This window comes from Carlito syrichta, unplaced genomic scaffold (assembly GCF_000164805.1).
Source record: "Carlito syrichta isolate Samal-C Ts95f unplaced genomic scaffold, Tarsius_syrichta-2.0.1 Scaffold305683, whole genome shotgun sequence".
Taxonomy (NCBI): Eukaryota; Metazoa; Chordata; class Mammalia; order Primates; family Tarsiidae; genus Carlito; species Carlito syrichta.
The window spans coordinates 336,137-354,859 of record NW_007249779.1 but is presented as its reverse complement, the minus strand read 5'-3'; the positions used below and the strand labels follow the sequence as shown (position 1 = coordinate 354,859).

Sequence of the window (18,723 nt, the reverse complement as noted above, 5' to 3'; positions counted from 1 at the left end):
TGTAGAGATGAGGTCTCGCCAAGTTGCCCAGGCAGGTCTCGAACCCACGGTCTCAGGCAAAGTCAAAGCTTTCATTAGGGAACAGGAGAACGAGGGACTGGCAACAGCGAAATCCAAGGGGCAGCACTGTGAAGCCCCTGCCCGGCTCGTGCAGCGTGTTTCGAGGTCACCATCCAAGAGGCCCCCTTGCCCGGTCTTCTCTGCAGCCACATCCGCTTTTGCAGCTCTTTCCCCGCCCCTGCAAGAGTGGGGGTCCAAGGCTTGCTCTATAATCGCAGGCTCATGACTTCTTTGGCAATGCAATTTCCTCCAGATTTTAGGGGGTTTTCCTTCAGCAAGTTCCACGTGGTCACAGCTGAGGTACTTTACTACCACCGTTTTCAAACAGTTTTGTTTCGTCACGTCCTCATTCCCATGCCTCTGTCTCTGTTTCTCTCAACCTATTGATGCTAACCTTGAGGACATCTCGACAATGACTAGTTGAGCAAGATGACCTGCTTCATTTGATCTCTGCTGAGGAAGTTTTCATAGGCCTTTGTTGCTTAAAACCTGTTCAATTTTATTTCCTGCTCTTTGGGGTCCATTTGCAGTTCAGTTTTCCCATACAGTACTGTAAGGCCCCAAACTCTTTCTAGTCCCTTCTCTTCTGTTTGCACCCTGTTTGACTGCTCCTATTTCTTATAATACCTTGCTATTATAAGTGGAAGGAACTACCAAAATATGTTAATATTCTAGCTCACTCAACTACTTTTTTTTTTTTTTGAGTTGGAGTCTCACTGTCACCCAGGCTGGAGTGCAGTGGTACACTCATAGACACAACAGCCTTGACCTACTGGGTCAAGATGATCCTTCTGCCTCAGCCTCCCGAGTAATTGGGACTACAGGTGTGTGCTACCACATTCGGCTAATTGTTTTTATTTATTGTAGCAACGAGATCTCGCCAAGTTGCCCAGGCTGGTCTCGAAAACCTGGGCTCAGGCAATCCTCTCGCCTCTGCCTCCTGAAGTGCTGGGATTACAGGCATGAGCCACCGTGCTCAACTTCACTCAAGCACTTTTCTCTGGAGCTATAGATTTAGTTCTCTTGGGTCTGCTCTCCAAGCTACTATAGGCTCAAGTTTTAACAAATGTTTTGCTCCTGCATAACATGAGTCTCCCACTTTCCATTCTGCTACATCTATGTTCCTTCCTGCCTGGCCACTAAGCCAATGCCACAAATTTCAGGATTTAAGTTACGGTAGCACTATATTTCAAAGCAAGAGACCCCAAATGCAGAATGGTTAAAACACCACAAGAGATGTATTGTTCACTCAGGTAACAAGTCCAATGAAAGCTCATTATTGGCAAGTGGCTTTTCTCCATGCGGTGATTCAAGAACCCATGTTCTTACTTTTTTTGTTTTGTTTTGTGTTGGGGTCTCACTCTATCACCCAGGCTGGAGTGCAGTGGCAGGATTACAGCCCACTGCAGCCTTGACCTTCTGGGCTCAGGCGATCCTTATGCCTCAACCTCTCAAGTAGCTGGGAATACAGGTGTGTGCCACCATCCCCGGCTAAGTTTTAAATTTTTTTGCAGAGATGAGGTCTCGCTATGTTGCCCAGGTTGGTCTCAAACTCCTAGGCTTAAGTGATCCTCCCACCTCGGCCTCCCAAAGAGCTGGGACACCGACATGAAGCACTGTGCCTGGCCAAGGTGTTCTTTACGACGGGTGCATTCACCTTCCCAAGACCTCGTCTGTCACCAGTGTCACTGGTCATTCATTGGTGGACCAGGAAAGAGGGTGACTGCAGGGAGCCCATGTTATAGCCATGCATGCTCCGCTGTCTGGCCGCAGACCTTGGGTCCCACTTGCTGTGAGGGCAGCGGGGAGGTGCGGGTGTGTGCTAAGGAGAAACCAGCTGAACTGCTAATGACCTCTGCCATGTCTCAGGACTGCCCTCACTTATCAGTGCGTCCCCCATCTCCTGATGCTCCCCCTTCCAGCCTCACTCACCGCCTTTCGGTTCCTCAAGGATGCCACCAGACCTTCACCTCCGGGACCTTGCTCATACTGGACACTCTCCCCTTCCTGTTCTCTCCACCCAGCCTCCCACTCACTCATGCCACACCAACCCAACAAACATGCTGAGCGCCAAGTATGTGCCAGGCACCGACCCAGAGGCTGGGATACTGCAGTGAACAAAATAGAAAACCAACTCCTGACCTGTGAAACTTGTGTTCTCGTAGGGAGAGACAATGCACAATAAACAAGATGGAATAAACAGTTCTATGTTACATAAGAAGAAATCAATGCCTGGAAATAGAGTGGAGTAAGGGGACCAGGAGGAGAGGGAGAGCAATTTAATGTGGGAGGAGGGAGGAGAAGTGGGAAGGCAGGCGCTACAGTCTGGACGTTTGTCCCCTCAAACCTCATGTTGAAACCTGACCCCCAATGTTGGCGGTGCAACGTGGTGGGACGTGTTTGGGTGGTGGTGGTGGGGAACCCGCATGAAGGGTCTGGTGCTGTCCTCAAGGTCACAAGTGAGTTCTAGCTCTATTTGTTCCTGGGAGAGCTGGTTGTTATAAAGAGCCTGGCACCCTCGCTCTCTCTTGCTTTCTGTCTTGCCCGTGCTCTGCACACACGCCTCCCCTTCACCTTCTACCATGAGTGGAAGCACCTGAGGCCTCAGAAGTGGGTGCTGGTGCCAAGCCTGCAGAATCACAAGCCAAACAGACCTCATTCCTTCTTTCTTCTTTTTTTTTTTTTTGAATTAGGGTCTTACTCTGTTGCCCTGACAAGAGTGTAGTGGCATAATCCTAGTTTACCACAGCCTTGACTTCCTAGGGTTTAAGCCATCCTCCCGTCTCAACCTCCCAAGTAGCTGAGATTACAAGGCTGGGATGACCACCATGCTCAGCTAATTTTTTAAAACACTTTTTTGTAGGGCCGGACTCGGTAGCTCAGCCTGTAATCTCAGCACTTTGGGAGGCCAAGATGAGTGGATTGCCTGAGCCAGCGGGTTCGATACCAACTTGGGCAACTTGGTGAGACCTCATCTCTACAATAAATCAAAAAAATTAGCTGGGCATGGTAGCGTTAAGGCGGAAGGATCACTGGAGCCCAGCAGGTTGACGCTGGGGTGGCCATGAGCATGCCACTGCACTCCAGCCTGGGCGACAGAGTGAGACTCCAACTCAAAAAAAAAAAAAAGACAACTTTTTTGTAGAGACAAGGTCTCGCTATATTGCCCAGGCTGGTCTTGAACTTCTGGGCTCAAGTGATCCTCCCACCTTGGCCTCCCAAAGTGCTGGGATTACAGGCATGAGTCACTACATCTGGCCTTATTTTCTTTCTAGATTATCCAGCCTCAGCTATTCCTTCATAGCAACATTAAATGGACTAAGAAGCCTCACTGAGAGGGTAGAAATTGGGCACAGACCTGAAGGTGAGGTGGGGAGCCATGAGTGTCACTGAGGAATAGCACCCTGGGCAGAGGGCACTGTCCTGAGGTGGGAGTGGCTCTGCAGGTGTGAGGAACAGCAGGGAGGCCCTGGGAGACAAGGTCAGAGACCATGGGGACCAGACCATGCAGGGCCTGTGAGCTGCTCTCTTCAGGAAGTCCACTCATCCTTCATGCCCCAGGCTGCATATCCTTCAAGAAAGTCTTGCCATCTTCCACGTCAGGGTTGGGGATGTTGCCTGTGTGTGCATTATAATCTCGTCACAGAGTTTCTTACTGTGTGTGTATACCCCCCCACCAATCCCTGCTGGACTGTGGTCCTGTGAGGATGGAGCCCCTGTCAGCCTGGGTCACCCTTGCATCCTCGCTGAGCACATGACGGAGCTCGTGCTGTGGATGGCACTGGCTCTCTCAAGGTGGCGGCTCCACCTGTGAGGGGTGACAGTTCTCTCTGCACAGGCTTGTCGGGAGGTTTAGACGAGATATCCTGTTTTCTGACCCAGTCCACAGCATTTAGTTGGACTTTTTGTCTTAGTAGATAAAACCGCCATACATTTGCACTCCCTCTACTCTCCTTTTTCTAGACTTCAGAATGACTGTGGAGAGGCGGCTTTCTGCCCACACTCAGCATTCACATCTAATTTGTGGATCCATCAGTGTTTCCTCCTGAGTTGGGACTAACCTGAATGAATAAACCTCTCAGGGGCCTCCTCTGTGACCTCGCAGGTTCCACCTTCTCCCTGATTCAGAAAACGACCGAGTCTCACTCAGCAAGATCTCCCACCTGACTCCATGTTTAATATCCTGCAAGTGTCTTCCTGACCCTTAAGACAAGCATCTCCTGAGACAAGCAACTGTTTGCTTCTTTCTAGCATGCCAGTGTCAGTAATGATGGGTGGGCTGGTATGTCTAATCACCATTCTTCCAGGTGCAGTGGCTTATGCCTGTAATCCCAGTGCATTGGGAGGCTGAGAATCGCTTGAGGCCAAGAGAGCAAGACCAGCCTGGGTAGCACAGTGAGACCTCGTCTCTACAAAAAAGATAGGAAAATTAGCCAGATGCAGTGGCACATGCCTGTAGTCCCAGCTACTAGGAAGGCTGAGGTAGGAGGACCACTTGAGCCCAGGAGGTTGAGGTCGAGGCCATGGTGAACCATGATCATGCCACTGTACTCTAGTCTGGGTGAAAAAGTGAGACCCTCTCTAAAAATAACAATCATCATTATTACCATTCACAGGCTGCTGGGCTTTGGGGCCTGGCATTCTCTATTATGCTTTACCTCAGCTTTCAGTATAGATAGATTTGTATTATGTCATACGCCATGCCCAGCAGGCAAGAATATTCCTGCTTGCCCTGTTTGTGTTGGCTGCCAGATCCCTTCCCTCCTCCATGTCACAGAGGGGCTCACCACTGGGTTTTCCATCAGTTTCTGCTGATAGGAAGCACTGGCAGATTAGAAGGCAGTATGGAGAGTTTCTGGATTTGGGGGTGTTTTTAGCAGTGGAGATGGCAGTGGCCAGCAGGCATGCACTCCTGGGTCTTGTTTAGCCCGTGAGGTTCAACCAGGAGCATCCTCAGCAGCCCAGTGGTCCTAAAACTCCTTTGGGTGACACTTTCTATCCCTCCAGTCTGTGTGTAAAAACAGCTTCCTGCACGTACCAACTTTTGGGTCATGTCAAACACTCGCTGTTGCTCCTTTCATCCTTCCAAAAGTTTTCTCAACCGATTCCCTGCACTAAATCCCCTCTGTTTGAAGCACCTACACAGTTTCCATTTTCCTGACTCTTCCCACAAAACAGTCCCTCAAAGTTGGAAACCAAGATTATCTGCTCCGATCAGGACAGAACACAGTGACAACCTTGTTGTGATGGAAATGGGACCCTAGGAGGCCATAACATTCACTGGCAAAACCAGTTCATACAGTATCACCTATTTTAAGTGCCTGGGGTGAAGTGTCTCTTCAAGGCAAAGCTTGGGAGACTGGATGGCCGCTGTCCTTCATCAAACCACAGGACCAAGCCTGGACAGACTCTGACCACCTGGGGAGTCAGCAGAAAGTAGGTGATAAACTCAGCTCAAGGCATGGATAGAAAACCAGGGAGCATCTTTGATAACCAGAAAAGAATCTCTTTAATATCCTGTAGCCATAAGACTGAAACAACTGAAAACATAACCCTAAATTTGATCCTGCAGGTTGCAGAGCTACAACGCAAGTTGAATTCACAGCCTCATTGGATCTCTTATGTGAAATTTAGGGCATTGATCTGGAAGGAGTGGAACCCTGAGAATCGTAAAGGGATGTTTGGGTGGACTTGAACAAATCCAAGAACCCTGAACTGAGGAAGAACAGTGTGAGTGTATGGCCAGGGACTCTGACCCCAGCTTCACGAGCAATGCAGCCTTCTCCATGCCAGCCGGGCATTCCTAGTGAGCTCAAGGCAGGACCCCACGTCAGCCTTCCAGATGAGCAGGGGAGTTGCTGCAAGTTTTATCCGTTTATTGCTTTCTAGGCCATCTGTCACCTGGAGTAGACATAAGGCTCACAACACATAAGCTCAACACCACTGTCAAGACAAGACAGGAGCTGGGCTTGGGTCCTGGTCCCCTCTAGCTGTGTGGGCTGCTTCCCTACATCGAGCTTCAGTTTCCTTATCTGTCAAACAGGCCTAATAACATGTATCTCCTAGGACTGCTGTGAGAATTAAATGGGATGACACTGCGAAGGGCTTGGCAGTTGCTGTCCCCTTTTCTCTTTTGTTTGGGGTGGCCACTAACTCCACGTGGGAACTAGAAGGAAACACTCCTTTCTAAGAGTGACGTGGGCCTAGGCTTGGTACAGGATCCCCACAAGCTCGTGTTTTGGGAACTTTAGCCACCACTTTCTCTGATGGGCCTGCATTAACACAAGGCGGCCCCACCTCCCTGCACTGGACCAGAAATCCCAAAAGTTCATGCCTAAGAGAGTGGCTGGCGTGATTCGCAGCCTCTTCCTGGGAAACCCTACAAGACTGCTCATACATCAGAGCTGGGCTGTGGCCTCAGGGGGCCTTTGCCCCAGGAGGTGGAAACTGGTGTGGGTCCCAGGCAGGCAGGGAAGGAAGGGCTGTGGACAGCAATGCTGCCCACACTGGGGCTGGGATCCTGGCAGGGAGTCCTCAGCCAAGCCCTGGTGCCACTCAGAGACTCACTCTCCTGACAGCCTGCAGGATGTGCCAACCACTGAATGAAGAGAGGCTGGACACCAGGGAGGGAAGAATGGAGGACAACTGCAGAGTCTGTCTTCTCCCCATCCCTCACATGGGGGACTCCCCACTGTACCTCATTACCTCACTGTTAAAAACAGGGCTAACCATCAGGTCACCATGGGCTGATGGCCACCAGGCTACTGCTTTTACTGAAATGTGCATCATGCCATCTGTTCAGGAGTTTGGGAAGTAACAAAAAGAGCTGGTCTAGGACCAGCCTTGGCCCAGACACCATGTGTAACAGGTCCTGAGTAGGAAAGGCACATGAGTTACCACCCACCTATTGTGACCAGGCAAGAAAGAGAAACCCACACCATGAGGTGGGCAGGAGACCTTTGGGTGAGCTGCCAGGGAGAGCCAGGTAGGGTCTGAGCATCCCTCTGCCCAGCCACAGGACTCACCAAGGCGCATGAACTGACCCACATGACCAGCCTCCTGACCAAGGGCTCCCAGAACATGCTGCAACAGGGGAAGGGTGAGGCTGGGACGCCAGGCAGATGGGATAGCACCAGAGGATGGCCTGTGTAGGCTAAGGGTGGGCTGAGGCCTCCAGGGTGGGATGTCTGCTCCCAGCCTGGGGGAGACGGGCCTCCTGTTGCCACCGTGAGGCTCTGGTGGACACCACGGGCCAGGCCCTCTACAGCCCTGTCGTGGCCCCTGGAGTGGGGCTGGCAGTACTTCAAGGCGGCCCAAGCCGCAGAGGCTTGGGTCACACCTGTAGGAGCTCAGGCCAACACTGCTGAGAAAGTCCCGGCTGGTTCCCGGGCCTGGGCCTGCACAGGCCTCCATGACCTCACGTCTCCTGGTTCAAGTACTATTTTGTGGGCGGTTGGTGCGCGAGTGGCCTGCTGTTAGAGCACAGTGCATGGGACCTCAGGTTCAGGTGGAAAGGGAAGGGCCGGGCCCATCTCCCCAGCTGCCACTTGGCTAGGCCTGGCACTGGCCTTCTGGGGCCTCCCGTGGGTAGACTGGGAGGGTGCTGGACTATCTCACCGTGGGCCACTGAGGGACACAGCCCAGCCCACAATGGGGCGTCTGTGCTTACACTTGGGAGAAAGGTGTGGAGGGTGGGGGGTGATCATAGGAAGGGAGGGAACAGAGGGGACAAAAAGAAGGTCCAGGCCTGATTGGCCCATCTGTCCATTCTTGGGCCTGCAGCCTGCTGCTTCCTTAAACTGAGCTAGGAATGGGGCACCCAGCCTTGGAGGAGACACAGGACAGCCTGAGTTCACCTTCTGCCAGCTACATCTTTGTGGAGGCCAAGACCTTCTCTGGCTCTTCACATGAGCCCTTTGTAAACAGAGCTGAGGATGGTCTCGACTCTCAGAACTTCCGGAGGCCAGAGCAGAAGTATCTGGCTCAGGGCAAGGGGTAGAATGTGGGGAGGGGGTGCTTAGGAAGGTGACCCCTGCTGGCCCATGCCACAACTCACAGTGGGGGGGGGGGCTCTGAGGTTCCCCCTATGGGCAGATCTCTAGGGACCTGCAGCTGGGGTAGGGGAAAGGCCTCTGTGCACAGATGGCTGGGATGGGCCTGGGAAGGAGAGGAGAAGGGTCTTGGTGCCAAGACGGGGGGGCAGCGAGGTGAGTGGAAAACGCAACCACAGGCCAGTCCAGCACCTGCTGTGTGGAGTCAGACAAAGGGAGGAATCACTACAGCAACTAGTGTCCCAGCACCTACCTCCCTGAGCCCTGCACTGGAAGAGGAAGGCAGGCGTGGTCCCATCAGCCTCCCCCTGTACCCACCCAGAGTCCAGCCCAGACACCCCAGAGGAGACACATCCCCCAAGGGATGAGATGTTGACTAATGTCTCAGCCCCAAAGAGCCCCTGACTCTTGGGTTATCCCCCAGCTCCACAGAGGAGCAGGAAGGAATCTGACCCTTGTTAGAACAAGCATAGAGAGAACCCAACTCTGAAACAGCCCTGAAAGGAAGCCACAAGGTCCCAGAAAGCCTGGTCCCACAGAACCAAAGTGTACTCAGTGTGCCTCCCACGCAGTAACCAGAAGGTTGGCCTGGGGGGCAGCCCTGGGAACTGTGACAGGCAACAGGCCGTCCTGGCTCCTGCCTGCCACAGAAAGAGGACACTGATGTCTGGGGGCAGCACAGGAAATCCCTCCGGCTGTAAGGTTTCTTCCTCTTGGTAGTGAGGGCGGTTTTTGGAGAACAGGTGGCCTCCCTTCCACCCTCAGCTCCAAGACGTCCTCTCATCCTTTTGGAGACAGCCTGGGTGGTGGCTGCAAAGAGGCCAGCAGGGGTGGGGCCTGCAGCTGCTCAGGTGGCCTTGGGGCTCCCTCCTGGCACACATGGGCACAGGGGAGAGCAGCCCACCAGGGACAGGGCCTCGGATTACTGCACAGCTGCAGCACAAGAAACCAACAAAAGACGAGGGACCAAGGAGAGGAAAACACCTACCGCATCCCACCACCAGCCTGCCAACATGCCACATCCTGCACGTGTGTTCATGTGTGTGTTCACATGTGTGTATGTGCACAGAAGAGCCTGGGCTGGGCTGTCACTCAGTTCGCCGCTCTCCTTGTCTCTCACATCAGGGAGGGCCAGCCCCTCCGCCTGCACCAGGCACAGAAGTCTGAGAAAGAGAAGGGGGTGGTGCTGGTGGCAGGTGAGGTGTGGTGCTACCACCCTCAGAAGTTGGCACACAAGGCTTCTTATTGCTCTTCTTGGCTCCAGGAACACCCTCCTCATTTGCAGAAGGGACACAGACCCAGGAGAAGTGGCGGCAGAGATCCCACATCAGCCCTCCTGCTGATCACCAAGCAGAGCATGGCAGGTGGGACCCAGACTGGCCCTGTGTGCTGCCTCCAGCAGGCCTTCCGGGAGGCCAGCTGGTCTCTGTAGAATAGGAGCTGTTGTGAATAGGACAGGCTAGAATAGGAGCCTTCCCTTGGTCTTGGTCTCTGGGTCACTGCCCATCCTGAGCCAGCTGCCTCCAGGGGTCTGGACTTAGGTCACAGATGGGCGTCCTTACAAAAATAACTCTGAGTCTGTCCACAGTGGGACTAGGTTCCTGAGAGCACGCAGGGGCCGGGCGAGGGCCAGGTGGAAGGGTCTGGCAAGGAGCGCTCCCGCCCGCCGGCCGGGGTTACGGCTGCAGGCGCTCCAGGTACTGCGGCAGGGGGTTCTCCTTGACGTACTTCTGGATATACCAGCACGTGAGATGCGCCTTCAGATCCTCCTCCACCACGAAGTCCAGCGCAGCCTGGGAGTTGGGGCAGAGAGAAGGACAGTCAGGCCCTCCCAGCTGACGCCCAAGATCACAGAGGCCCAACCCGAAAAGGTAGCCTCCTCCCTCCACAGCCTCAGTTTTCCTGGCTGCCCTCCCACTTTGCCCAGGGCAGTAACTCCCGGAGTTTCATCCTTAGTAACCTAGAAGAAGCCCCACAGACCAGTGCACAGACTGGTCCTTTACAAAAGAGACATACCACTTCTCCCCGGGAAGGTCCAAATCCCACTACCCCCAGCAGCACTGAAGGGAAGGCAGAGGAGGCCCTGCAAGCCCAACCCTCCCAGTCAGGAGCAGGGGCAGGGGCGGGGCAGGGCGGTGGGGGGAACCGGCTGAGGCCCAGCTAAGTCCCAGGGGCAGCCCTCAGGGGAACTGAAGGCCATTCTTTGCCCCAGCTGTAATTGCCCTCATTAAGCCCAAACCCGCCATCAGGCAGTTTGAGGTGCTTTGAGATAAAGGGGTGGAGATGAGAATGGGGCTGCTGAACGTCACTTGTCTGTTCCCCAAGAATTTATGAGCACCTATTACCCGCCAGGCACTGGGGCCCTAGGACAGAAGCAATCTTGTTGTGAAGCCAACAGACAGGTGTGTGAGGACACTGGAGGCTTAGCCATGCCTGTGCCACCATCTTGTCTTTTCTGAGTGAGAGGGTGGCAGCTCCCACGCTCCCATCTACCGCCCACCCTACCTTTGCGAGGTGCTTGGCGATGCCGCGCCCGCGGTAGGCATCAGGGACCTCCGTGTGCTGCAGGTCCACAATCCGCTTGCCCACATACTCATACAGCAGGACAGCCTGGTCATGACATCCTGCGGGGGTTGTGGAGGCAGGTGAGCCCGTGGAGACTCCGGGGTCCCGGGGGCTCGGCCAACCCTAGCCCAGGGTCCCACAGGGGCTCAGCGGACCCAGGCCCAGAGGCCGGGGATGAAAGGACAGGCATTTGGAGCCATTCAACTGCTGGAGTTGAATCCTGAATAATCTCTCTGTGCCTCAGTTTCCTCATCCGCAAAGTAGGGGTAGAATAAAATGCTCTTCACAGGGTTGTATGGAGGATTAAGTGCGGTACCTTCTGTGAAATACCCAGAGCAGTACCTAGAACACAGGCCCCATGGGAGCCTTTGTTACTGTCATCAGTCCCAGCATCCCAGGGCCCTGGTCCTTCCAGAGCCCTGCTCTCTGCATCCACACCTTCCCTTGTCCCAGGGTCTAGGGATCCCAGGGCTCAGCACAGGACAGAGTAGGGCTTGGCAAATCAGTTACTCAACAGAGCACGAAGAGATGAGAGAGGCAGCGCCACAAGATGCATCAGGACCACCTGCGGGGCCCTGCAGAGACACAGCATGGAAGATGTGGCGCCACAGTCCATGAGAAATTGACACTGGACACAGGAGGCAGGAACAAACAGGTCTTCACCATCCACCCCAAGGCCTGCAGGAACTGGGGCTGCCAGCCCACCCCAAACTCCCACTGGACAACTAACTAAAATTCTTCCAACCACAGTATTATTAAAGTGACCCATCTGTGTCTGTCCCTACCCATCCGTCCATTCCTTTATCCAATCACGAGCCATTTACCTGTCCACTCATCCATTCACCAATCCACCCGCTCATCTACTCATCCACCTGTCAGTCCGTCCGTCCGTCCGTCCATCCATCCATCCATCCACCCATCTGTCAGTCCGTCCATCCATCCACCCACCCACCCATCCATCTATCCATTCACCTATCCATCCAATGTTTATTGACCCCAGGCACTGTTTCAGGTGCTGGGAACACAGAAATAAACAAGCTAGACAAGGAGTCCTGCCCTCACGAAACTGATGAAAAGGGAAGAAAGATACTTAAAATGAAAAGCAAGTGAATGTGTAGCATGTCAGGGGATGGGGAGTGCTGGGTGGTCGATAGAGACAAGAGGGAGGGGAGGGCATCAGTCAGTCAGTCCATGCTGCCTGGGGGAACAGTGTTTTAGGCAGAGGGAATAGTTAGCGCGAAAGCTCTGAGGTAGGAGTGGGCCTGCATGAAAGACAGTGAGGAAGAGGCTGGGTGGCTGGAATGCAGTGGAGGAGGGGGAGGGAGAGAGAGAGAAGAGCAGGGAGGGGATGAGGCGGCGGGGAGGGAGGCCCTGCAGAACCTCCTAAGCCATTGTGAGCTGGGCACTGCAGGAGGGTCCTAGGCAAGGGAACGGGATGTGACTCATAACTACAGGATCCTGCTGGCTGCTGTGAGGAGAACAGACTGGGGGTGAGAGCAGAGAGCCCACTGAGTGAAGATGGGGTACAGACCAGGGTGTGGGGTGCGATGGGGGGGCAGACTCTCCGGGATTGTTAAGGTGTAGCCACCAGGATTTGCAGAGGGCTCGGATATGGTCAATGAGGGAAGGAAGAGCCCAGGACAACTCCAAGGTTACTAATTTCAGAGAGCTGCAGGTGCAGGAAGGTCAGGGCCACGAAACCAGGGGCGGCCAGGGAGGCCCCTCCAAGCAGAAAAGCTCTGAGCTGAGAGAAGAGCAGTGAACAGGAAGCAACTGGGGGAAGTTCAGGGAAGGACGGGTGGGACTTCGTCAGTGCAAAGGCCCAGAGGTGGGAAGACCCAACTCACTGGCCTTGAGAAAAGCATGTCAGTGCCACGTGTCTTTCCTACTTTTTAAAAGAATGTCGTATTTCATGTGTTTGAACTTTAAAGCCCCAGAGAATTTGCTCCTAAATGCTACTGGGGCTTCTAGTCTGTACCAGGTGTCACCAGGGGAAAACTGACAGGCCAGCAGATCAAATGACAGTCCAGGGCCACCTGGCGAATCAGACACTGGAACTGAGTCCAAACCCAGTTAGGAGACCTCAATCCTCTCCAAAGCTCCAGGAAAGAGGCCACAATTCATCTCCCCATTTCCAGATGAGGACCCGGACCCGTAGATCCAAGTCGCATAGCAGGCCGAGGCGAAGCCGGAGCCCAGGCCTGTAGGTCCTGGGCCACGCCCATTCTTTCTGCTCCACCAGACAGGCCCACGACTTCCTGCTCCAGGCCTTCCCCTAGGCAACTCCCTCTGCCTGGATGCCTTTCCCCTGTTCTGCCAGGTCCAGCTGAGGGGGACCTCAGCCCCACCTCTTGCAACACTTCCAGGCTCCCGGGCCTGGTGTCTCCTCCTTGTCGTGGGCTGCCCTGGCGGAGGCAGCCCGTGGCCTCCACCACTGCCTGCACAGCATGGGACTCAGTTCTCAGCCCCACACCTGTTGGGGTTAATTCAGCTCAGCCAGGGCAGGCAGGCAGAGATCGGGAGGCTATTTTGGGACTGACCTGGTCATCAAGGGAGCTGCCCGCCTGCCCTGACCATTTAATTGCCCCAGCTCTTGAGGGCCTATGCTGTCCAGGCAGAGTTCTGGGGGAGGGCAGGCAGCAGTGAACACAACTGACAAAACCCTCCCTCACGGAGGTCTACTCTAGTTGGGGAGACAGACAATAAGTCACATCAGACATACCATACAGACCAGCTGATGCTTGCTAAGGAGGACAGAACAGCAAGAAGGGGTAGGGAGGGGAAGGGCTGCCCTTGTAGAGAGAGAGAACAGGGGAAGCCTCTCTCGAGCAAAGACCTAAAGGAGTGAGGGACCCCATAGGAGATGTAGAAGATGAGCCATCCAGGTGGCAGGAACAGCACGAGCAAAGGCCCTGGGGTAGGATGTTCAAGGAACAGTAAGGGGGCCAAATGAGCTGGAGAGGACAGTTAGAAAGCCAAGTTGGGGGGTCCTGGGGTCAGACCACACAGGGCTTTTAAGGCCACTGCAAAGACCTTAGCTTTTGCTCCAGCACAGTCTCTGCAGAGTAGGGAGGCGGTGGGGGCATGGAGTCCTTGCAAGTTTGGTAGTGCTCCTCTGTTTGTTCGTCCAGCCAATATTCCTGGAGTTGCCATTGGGCCATGGATGGACTTGATCCTGGGATACCTCAGAAATTCTCTGCTTCCTGTCAGCCCCCGATAGTCACATGGGCTCAGTTACCACTGTATCCTTGACCCATCCTAGGTAGAAACCCAATAAATATTTGTCCAACAAATAACAGCTGTCCTCTCTCTACCAGACACACACTGGGGCCTCAAGGAGACCTGCAGGTGAGCGGCATGACCAGCATGCCAGCCTTCCCAGAGCCAGGTCCTCGTGCCTTTGGGGCCTGGCTCCCCATGCAAGGCCCCTGTGGGGCGGGCCGGGCTCCCCCCGCTCCGTAGAGCAACCCTCACGACCATCCTACTAAACAGGTCCAATTCTCACAGCCCATCCACAGGCAGGGAAACCGAGGCTCTGAGAGGCAGTTCCAGAGGTGTGTGAAGCTGGCTGGGGACGGGGCTGAGTCACAAGGAGAGTCTTCAGGCTAAAAGGGAACAGACGGTGTTTGGGGTCACCAGGGTAGACATGGGACTCTGTGTGAGGGAAAGACTGAGTTTAAATGGATGCCAGACCATGTTGTGTCAGGCAAGCAAGGTGTGGACTCTCAGGTAGCAACTTTGGGGTGTCTCACCAGGATGCCAAACCCCGGCCTTGGAGGGCCCTTAAAGGCCACTCAGTCACAAGTACCCACACCCACAACATGGCCCACAATGCAATCCCAGTCCCCGTGGTCCAGCTCCTGGCCCTGTTCCCAAACCTGCCTGAGATCCCCAGAAGGTGGTCTCCCCTAGTCCCTGTGATTCAGGCCAGGATCCTTGGGTCCTCCCTACCTGTCCTCTTCTCAGACCCTGACCCTCTGGCCGGCCCACGGGCACATCTGTCAAGGAGTGCCTCGAGTCTGGCCACCCTGCTGGCCTCCCCATAGTGCCACAGAAGCTGCCTTTGCCAGCTGCTCCTTGCCTGCCACCTCTTTACCCAGACCCTTCCGGGGGTGGCCCCTTATCACTCCAGGGGAGCCCAAACGTCACCTCCCAGAGGCTTCCCCTGACAGCCTCACATGACAGCAGGACACCAGGACAGCACTATCAGCCATGCCCTCACCTCTGGGCACCACAGCCACTGCATCAGTGGCTGAGCAGCTGGGCTGTGGATACCACTATCTCGGCTCCTGGCGACATGAGCACATCCTCCTGGTCTGGTCCGGGGCCCAGGCTCTTATCTGGGAGAGGCTCTAGGAGCTGCCTGAGAGCCCCAAACCTCAGACTAGCACAAGGAGGCAGTACTCATCACCCTGGAGCTGCAGGAACAAGCCGGGGTAGGGCAGAGCCCGGGGCTTGAGTCTCAACTCTGCCAGGGGATCTTGGGGCAGGTAGTCCAAGTGGGACAATCGCTACTGCCCTCCTCCCTCCTGGCCCTGAGGATCCCCTCGAGGTCGTGGACTGGGACTTGTTTTGAGAAGAGTCAAAGCTATTTTGCTCATGGGGGACCCTTTGCTGGGTCTCTCGACCCCATGACCTCTGCCCTTCCTCAGCCTCAGGACCAAAGGGCCCTAGAAGTTGTCGGGGGAAGGGTCACAGAGAAAGACACAAGCCTGCTGGTGGGCAAGAGGAAGAGGGCTTCTGGGCGCCTCCACAAAGCAAAAGGTGGTGACTCCACCTTCTCTACTCTCTCTGTCCCCACCAACCCTGAGAGAGGGCTGGTGGATCAAAATGCCCACTGTCCAGATGAGGATACTGAGGCAGAGGTAAAACCAGAACCCAGGTCCCTGGGAGCCAAGCAGGCCCCAGAAGTCCCTGGCTGGCTTTTCTGGGTGCCTCCACGGGCAGAGCTAGATTTGGAGAGGGGCAACATGTGGGTGGTTCAGAGGCAAGACAGGCAGAGGAGGCTGTGAGCCTGGAGGAACTCAAAAGGGGTTCCCGCTCCCCAACAGGACCCTCATCTAGCTCAGCCAGATATAGCCAGGGGTCTCATTTCAGGGCTGTGATCTGACCTCTCAGCCCTGCTGCTTCCAGGAGTGCTGAGGGAAGCCAGAGGCAGCTGCTAACTCTGGGGCCTCAGTCTTCCTGTCTGTAAAAAGGGGGTTGGGGAAGATACAGAAAGTTCCAAGATTCTGGGACTCCCAAGTAACCCTTTCCCTGGCAACGAGTAGGACACTCAACCCCGACTGTGCAGGAGAGAGGAGAGGCCAAGGAAGAGGCCGTGTGGGGGACAGGGGTTTTTTCCAGCTTCCTCCAGTCTTCCAATGACTGCCTTCAAAGGCTGGGGGCTTGATTCTGGCTTAGCCGCCTGCTGGTTGTGTGCCTCGGTTTCCCCACCTATAAAACGATGACAAGCTCGCTCATAATTTAGAACCTGGATTTAAGGTCAGATGAGCCTGAGCTTGAGCATTCTCTCACATCCAACTTCAGCAAGTCCTATCCACACTTCCTTCCACATATGTCTAGGACCTGGATGTTTCTCCCCACACCTGCTCATACTGCCTGGACTAGTGCAGTAGCCACTTCCCTGCTCTGTACTGGCCTGTACAGTTTGCGCCCCTCAGAGCAGCCAGAGAGAGCCTGGGTTATCTCATCTGTCCTCTGCCTGGGACTCTCGTGCGTGCCCACCTCACTCAGAGTCAAAGCCAAACCCTTACTATGGCTTCCAGGCCCTGCACCGCCTGCCTCCCATGACATTCTGACCTCATCCTACACACACCAGGCAACCCAGGGCCTTTGCTCTTGCCGTTCCCTCCACTTGGAACTCTCTTCCCTGCTGTAGCTCCATTTCAGAGAAGCTCCTTCCTGAACACCTGACCCTAAACAGCAGCCCTGCCCTGACACACCCTCCCCTCCACTCTGCTTTATCTATCACCAGAGCCCTGGTTTTCTCAGATGCTTGTAAACCTTGTCCATCGCCCCCTCTAGATTGTCAGTCCTATGAGATCCCAGCACCTAGAAGAGTGCTTGGCACACAGCAGGTGCTCAATAAGTAACCGTGGAATGAATTCCAGCTCTTCTACCTCTGGGTTCAAGGTCTTGGGCAATCATTTCACTTCCCCATGCCTAAATCTCCTCATCCATAAGTGGGAAGAGCAGCTTCTCCTCTCCCTTCCCAGCGTGACTGAGGTAAAAGTGACTCCTGTGCACAGGGCCTCCGAGAACACAGGTGCTTAATAAATGCAGCTGTCCACCCTTCCTGCACTCAGAAGCAGAGCCTGCAGGAAGACAATCAGCCCAGCTCTGCCATGGGATGGCCTGGGGACAAAACTACACAGGAGCCAGGGAACAAGAGCCCTGATATGTGCCTGTACCAGGAGCCTGGGGCTACTTGACCGCTCAGCTTCAGTGTTCACACCTCTCAGTGGACACAGTGGCACTAGCCTCCAGGCCTGCCTTACAGGTCAGGACATGCTGGAGAGGGGATCCTCACCTCAGGCAGGCCTGCCCAGACACAGATAATCCCTCTCTGGCCCCCAGATTCACAGCCAGACCCAGTGTGGCCTGGGAGCTCCAGAGCAGGCCGTGCTGTGCAGCCCCTTCCCTGGGGCGGTTCTGGCATCCATCTTCTCCCCTTGGCTCCCCTATCCCCGCTACCCTGGGCTTGGCTGGTGGGGGTGGGGGGAGAGGAGCATCTGGGCAGTAGGTTCCAGAACATGGCTGGGCATGTCTGGGCCCTGCCCACGGCCAGTTCTGGAGGGTTGCCCTTTGATTCTACCCATTTGGAAGAGAAGGGGAAAAAACAAACCAAGCGTTTCCTTTTTCTTTTTCTCTCTCTCTGAGTCTAATGAGTTTCCTGAGCCCTCAAGGGAACCAGAAGACTCTCTGGAACCTCAGAAAAGAGGATTTGAAAAGCAACAAGGCCTCACCCTCAAAAGCAGCCAGGGCCCTGAATGTCACGGCCAACTGGGCCACCACTGGCACAGCAGCAGCAGAACTTACTTCAACTGGGAAGGGCTTGTAGGGACAGTCGGGCCCAGGTTGGAGTTATGAGTGATACTGGGCAATCACATCCTTCAGATGAGGTCCTAGCCTTAGTTTACTCATCTGTAACGTGGGGTGGTCTCCAGCTTGTGACAATGTCTCCAGCTTGTGACAATGTCTCCAGCTTGTGACAGTCCCCTCCACAAGGCCTGGATGTGATGGGGGCCTGGCTTGACACCTAGCACTGTTCAAAGGGGGTCTAAGCAACATATGGCGGGTGCCCCTCCTGGCTGCAGTCAAGTGCAGCCCCATCAGGGATTCAGACCAGGCCAGGATGCCATTCTAGCTCTGACCCAACTCACAGTCTGATCTCTGGCAAGCCTCTCCCTTTCCTGGGCCTCCACCTTTCTTTCTGGAAAATGGGCTGGAAATGCCCACCCAGCCTGGACATTCCCATAGGGGCTGAGCCGGGAGGGGGTGGGAGACAGGGAGCTCGTGGTCCTTGGATTTGCAATTCTAGCTCCTAACCCTCAGACCTCCTCAGAGGAGGGGATGTGAACTAATAAAAAATTCTCTGCAGCAAAGGAGGCCTTGCTCTTGCTTTATGGTTTTAAACAACCCGTGTTTTCGGGCACTTACTGTGCGCCTCAGCACCTGTCCAATTCCTTTACTTTGCGACAGCCTTTCGGTGAGGTGTGCACTGGTGTTAACTCCCACCGTAGAGATGGAGAAACTGAGGCACTCAGAGATGAGGTGAACTGGCCGATCTCAGAGCTGCTGGGGTCTGATAGCAATACCCATTCACCTCGCCCCTCCATGGGAACACAGTCCCCTTCGCTGTCAGCCCAGGCCCAACCTCCCAGGGGTAGAAAAGCCCAGGTTCCCGGTGACAGCAAGAAGCCGCGGAGCACCGGGGGAGAGGGCAGTCACGGCTGGCCGGCTCCCCAGGATCTCGGGATGCAGCCTGAGCCGGTGTGGGTCTCCCGTGGCTGGGGCGGGGGAACGCGCTGCCCGGCTCCGGCTC

General features: G+C 54.9%; 1 protein-coding gene across 1 annotated transcript in view; it reads right to left on the bottom strand.

Moving 5' to 3' along the window:
• Nucleotides 1-9,787: 9,787 nt before the first annotated feature.
• The window catches only part of NATD1 (N-acetyltransferase domain containing 1), a 29,921-nt gene continuing 20,985 nt past the window's right edge, over nucleotides 9,788-18,723 (bottom strand). The window contains exons 2-3 of the mRNA XM_021714585.1: nucleotides 10,617-10,735; nucleotides 9,788-9,904 (exon numbers count right to left, since the gene is read on the bottom strand). Coding sequence (XP_021570260.1) covers nucleotides 9,788-9,904; nucleotides 10,617-10,735 — 236 coding nt within the window. The remainder of the gene's footprint in view (nucleotides 9,905-10,616; nucleotides 10,736-18,723) is intronic.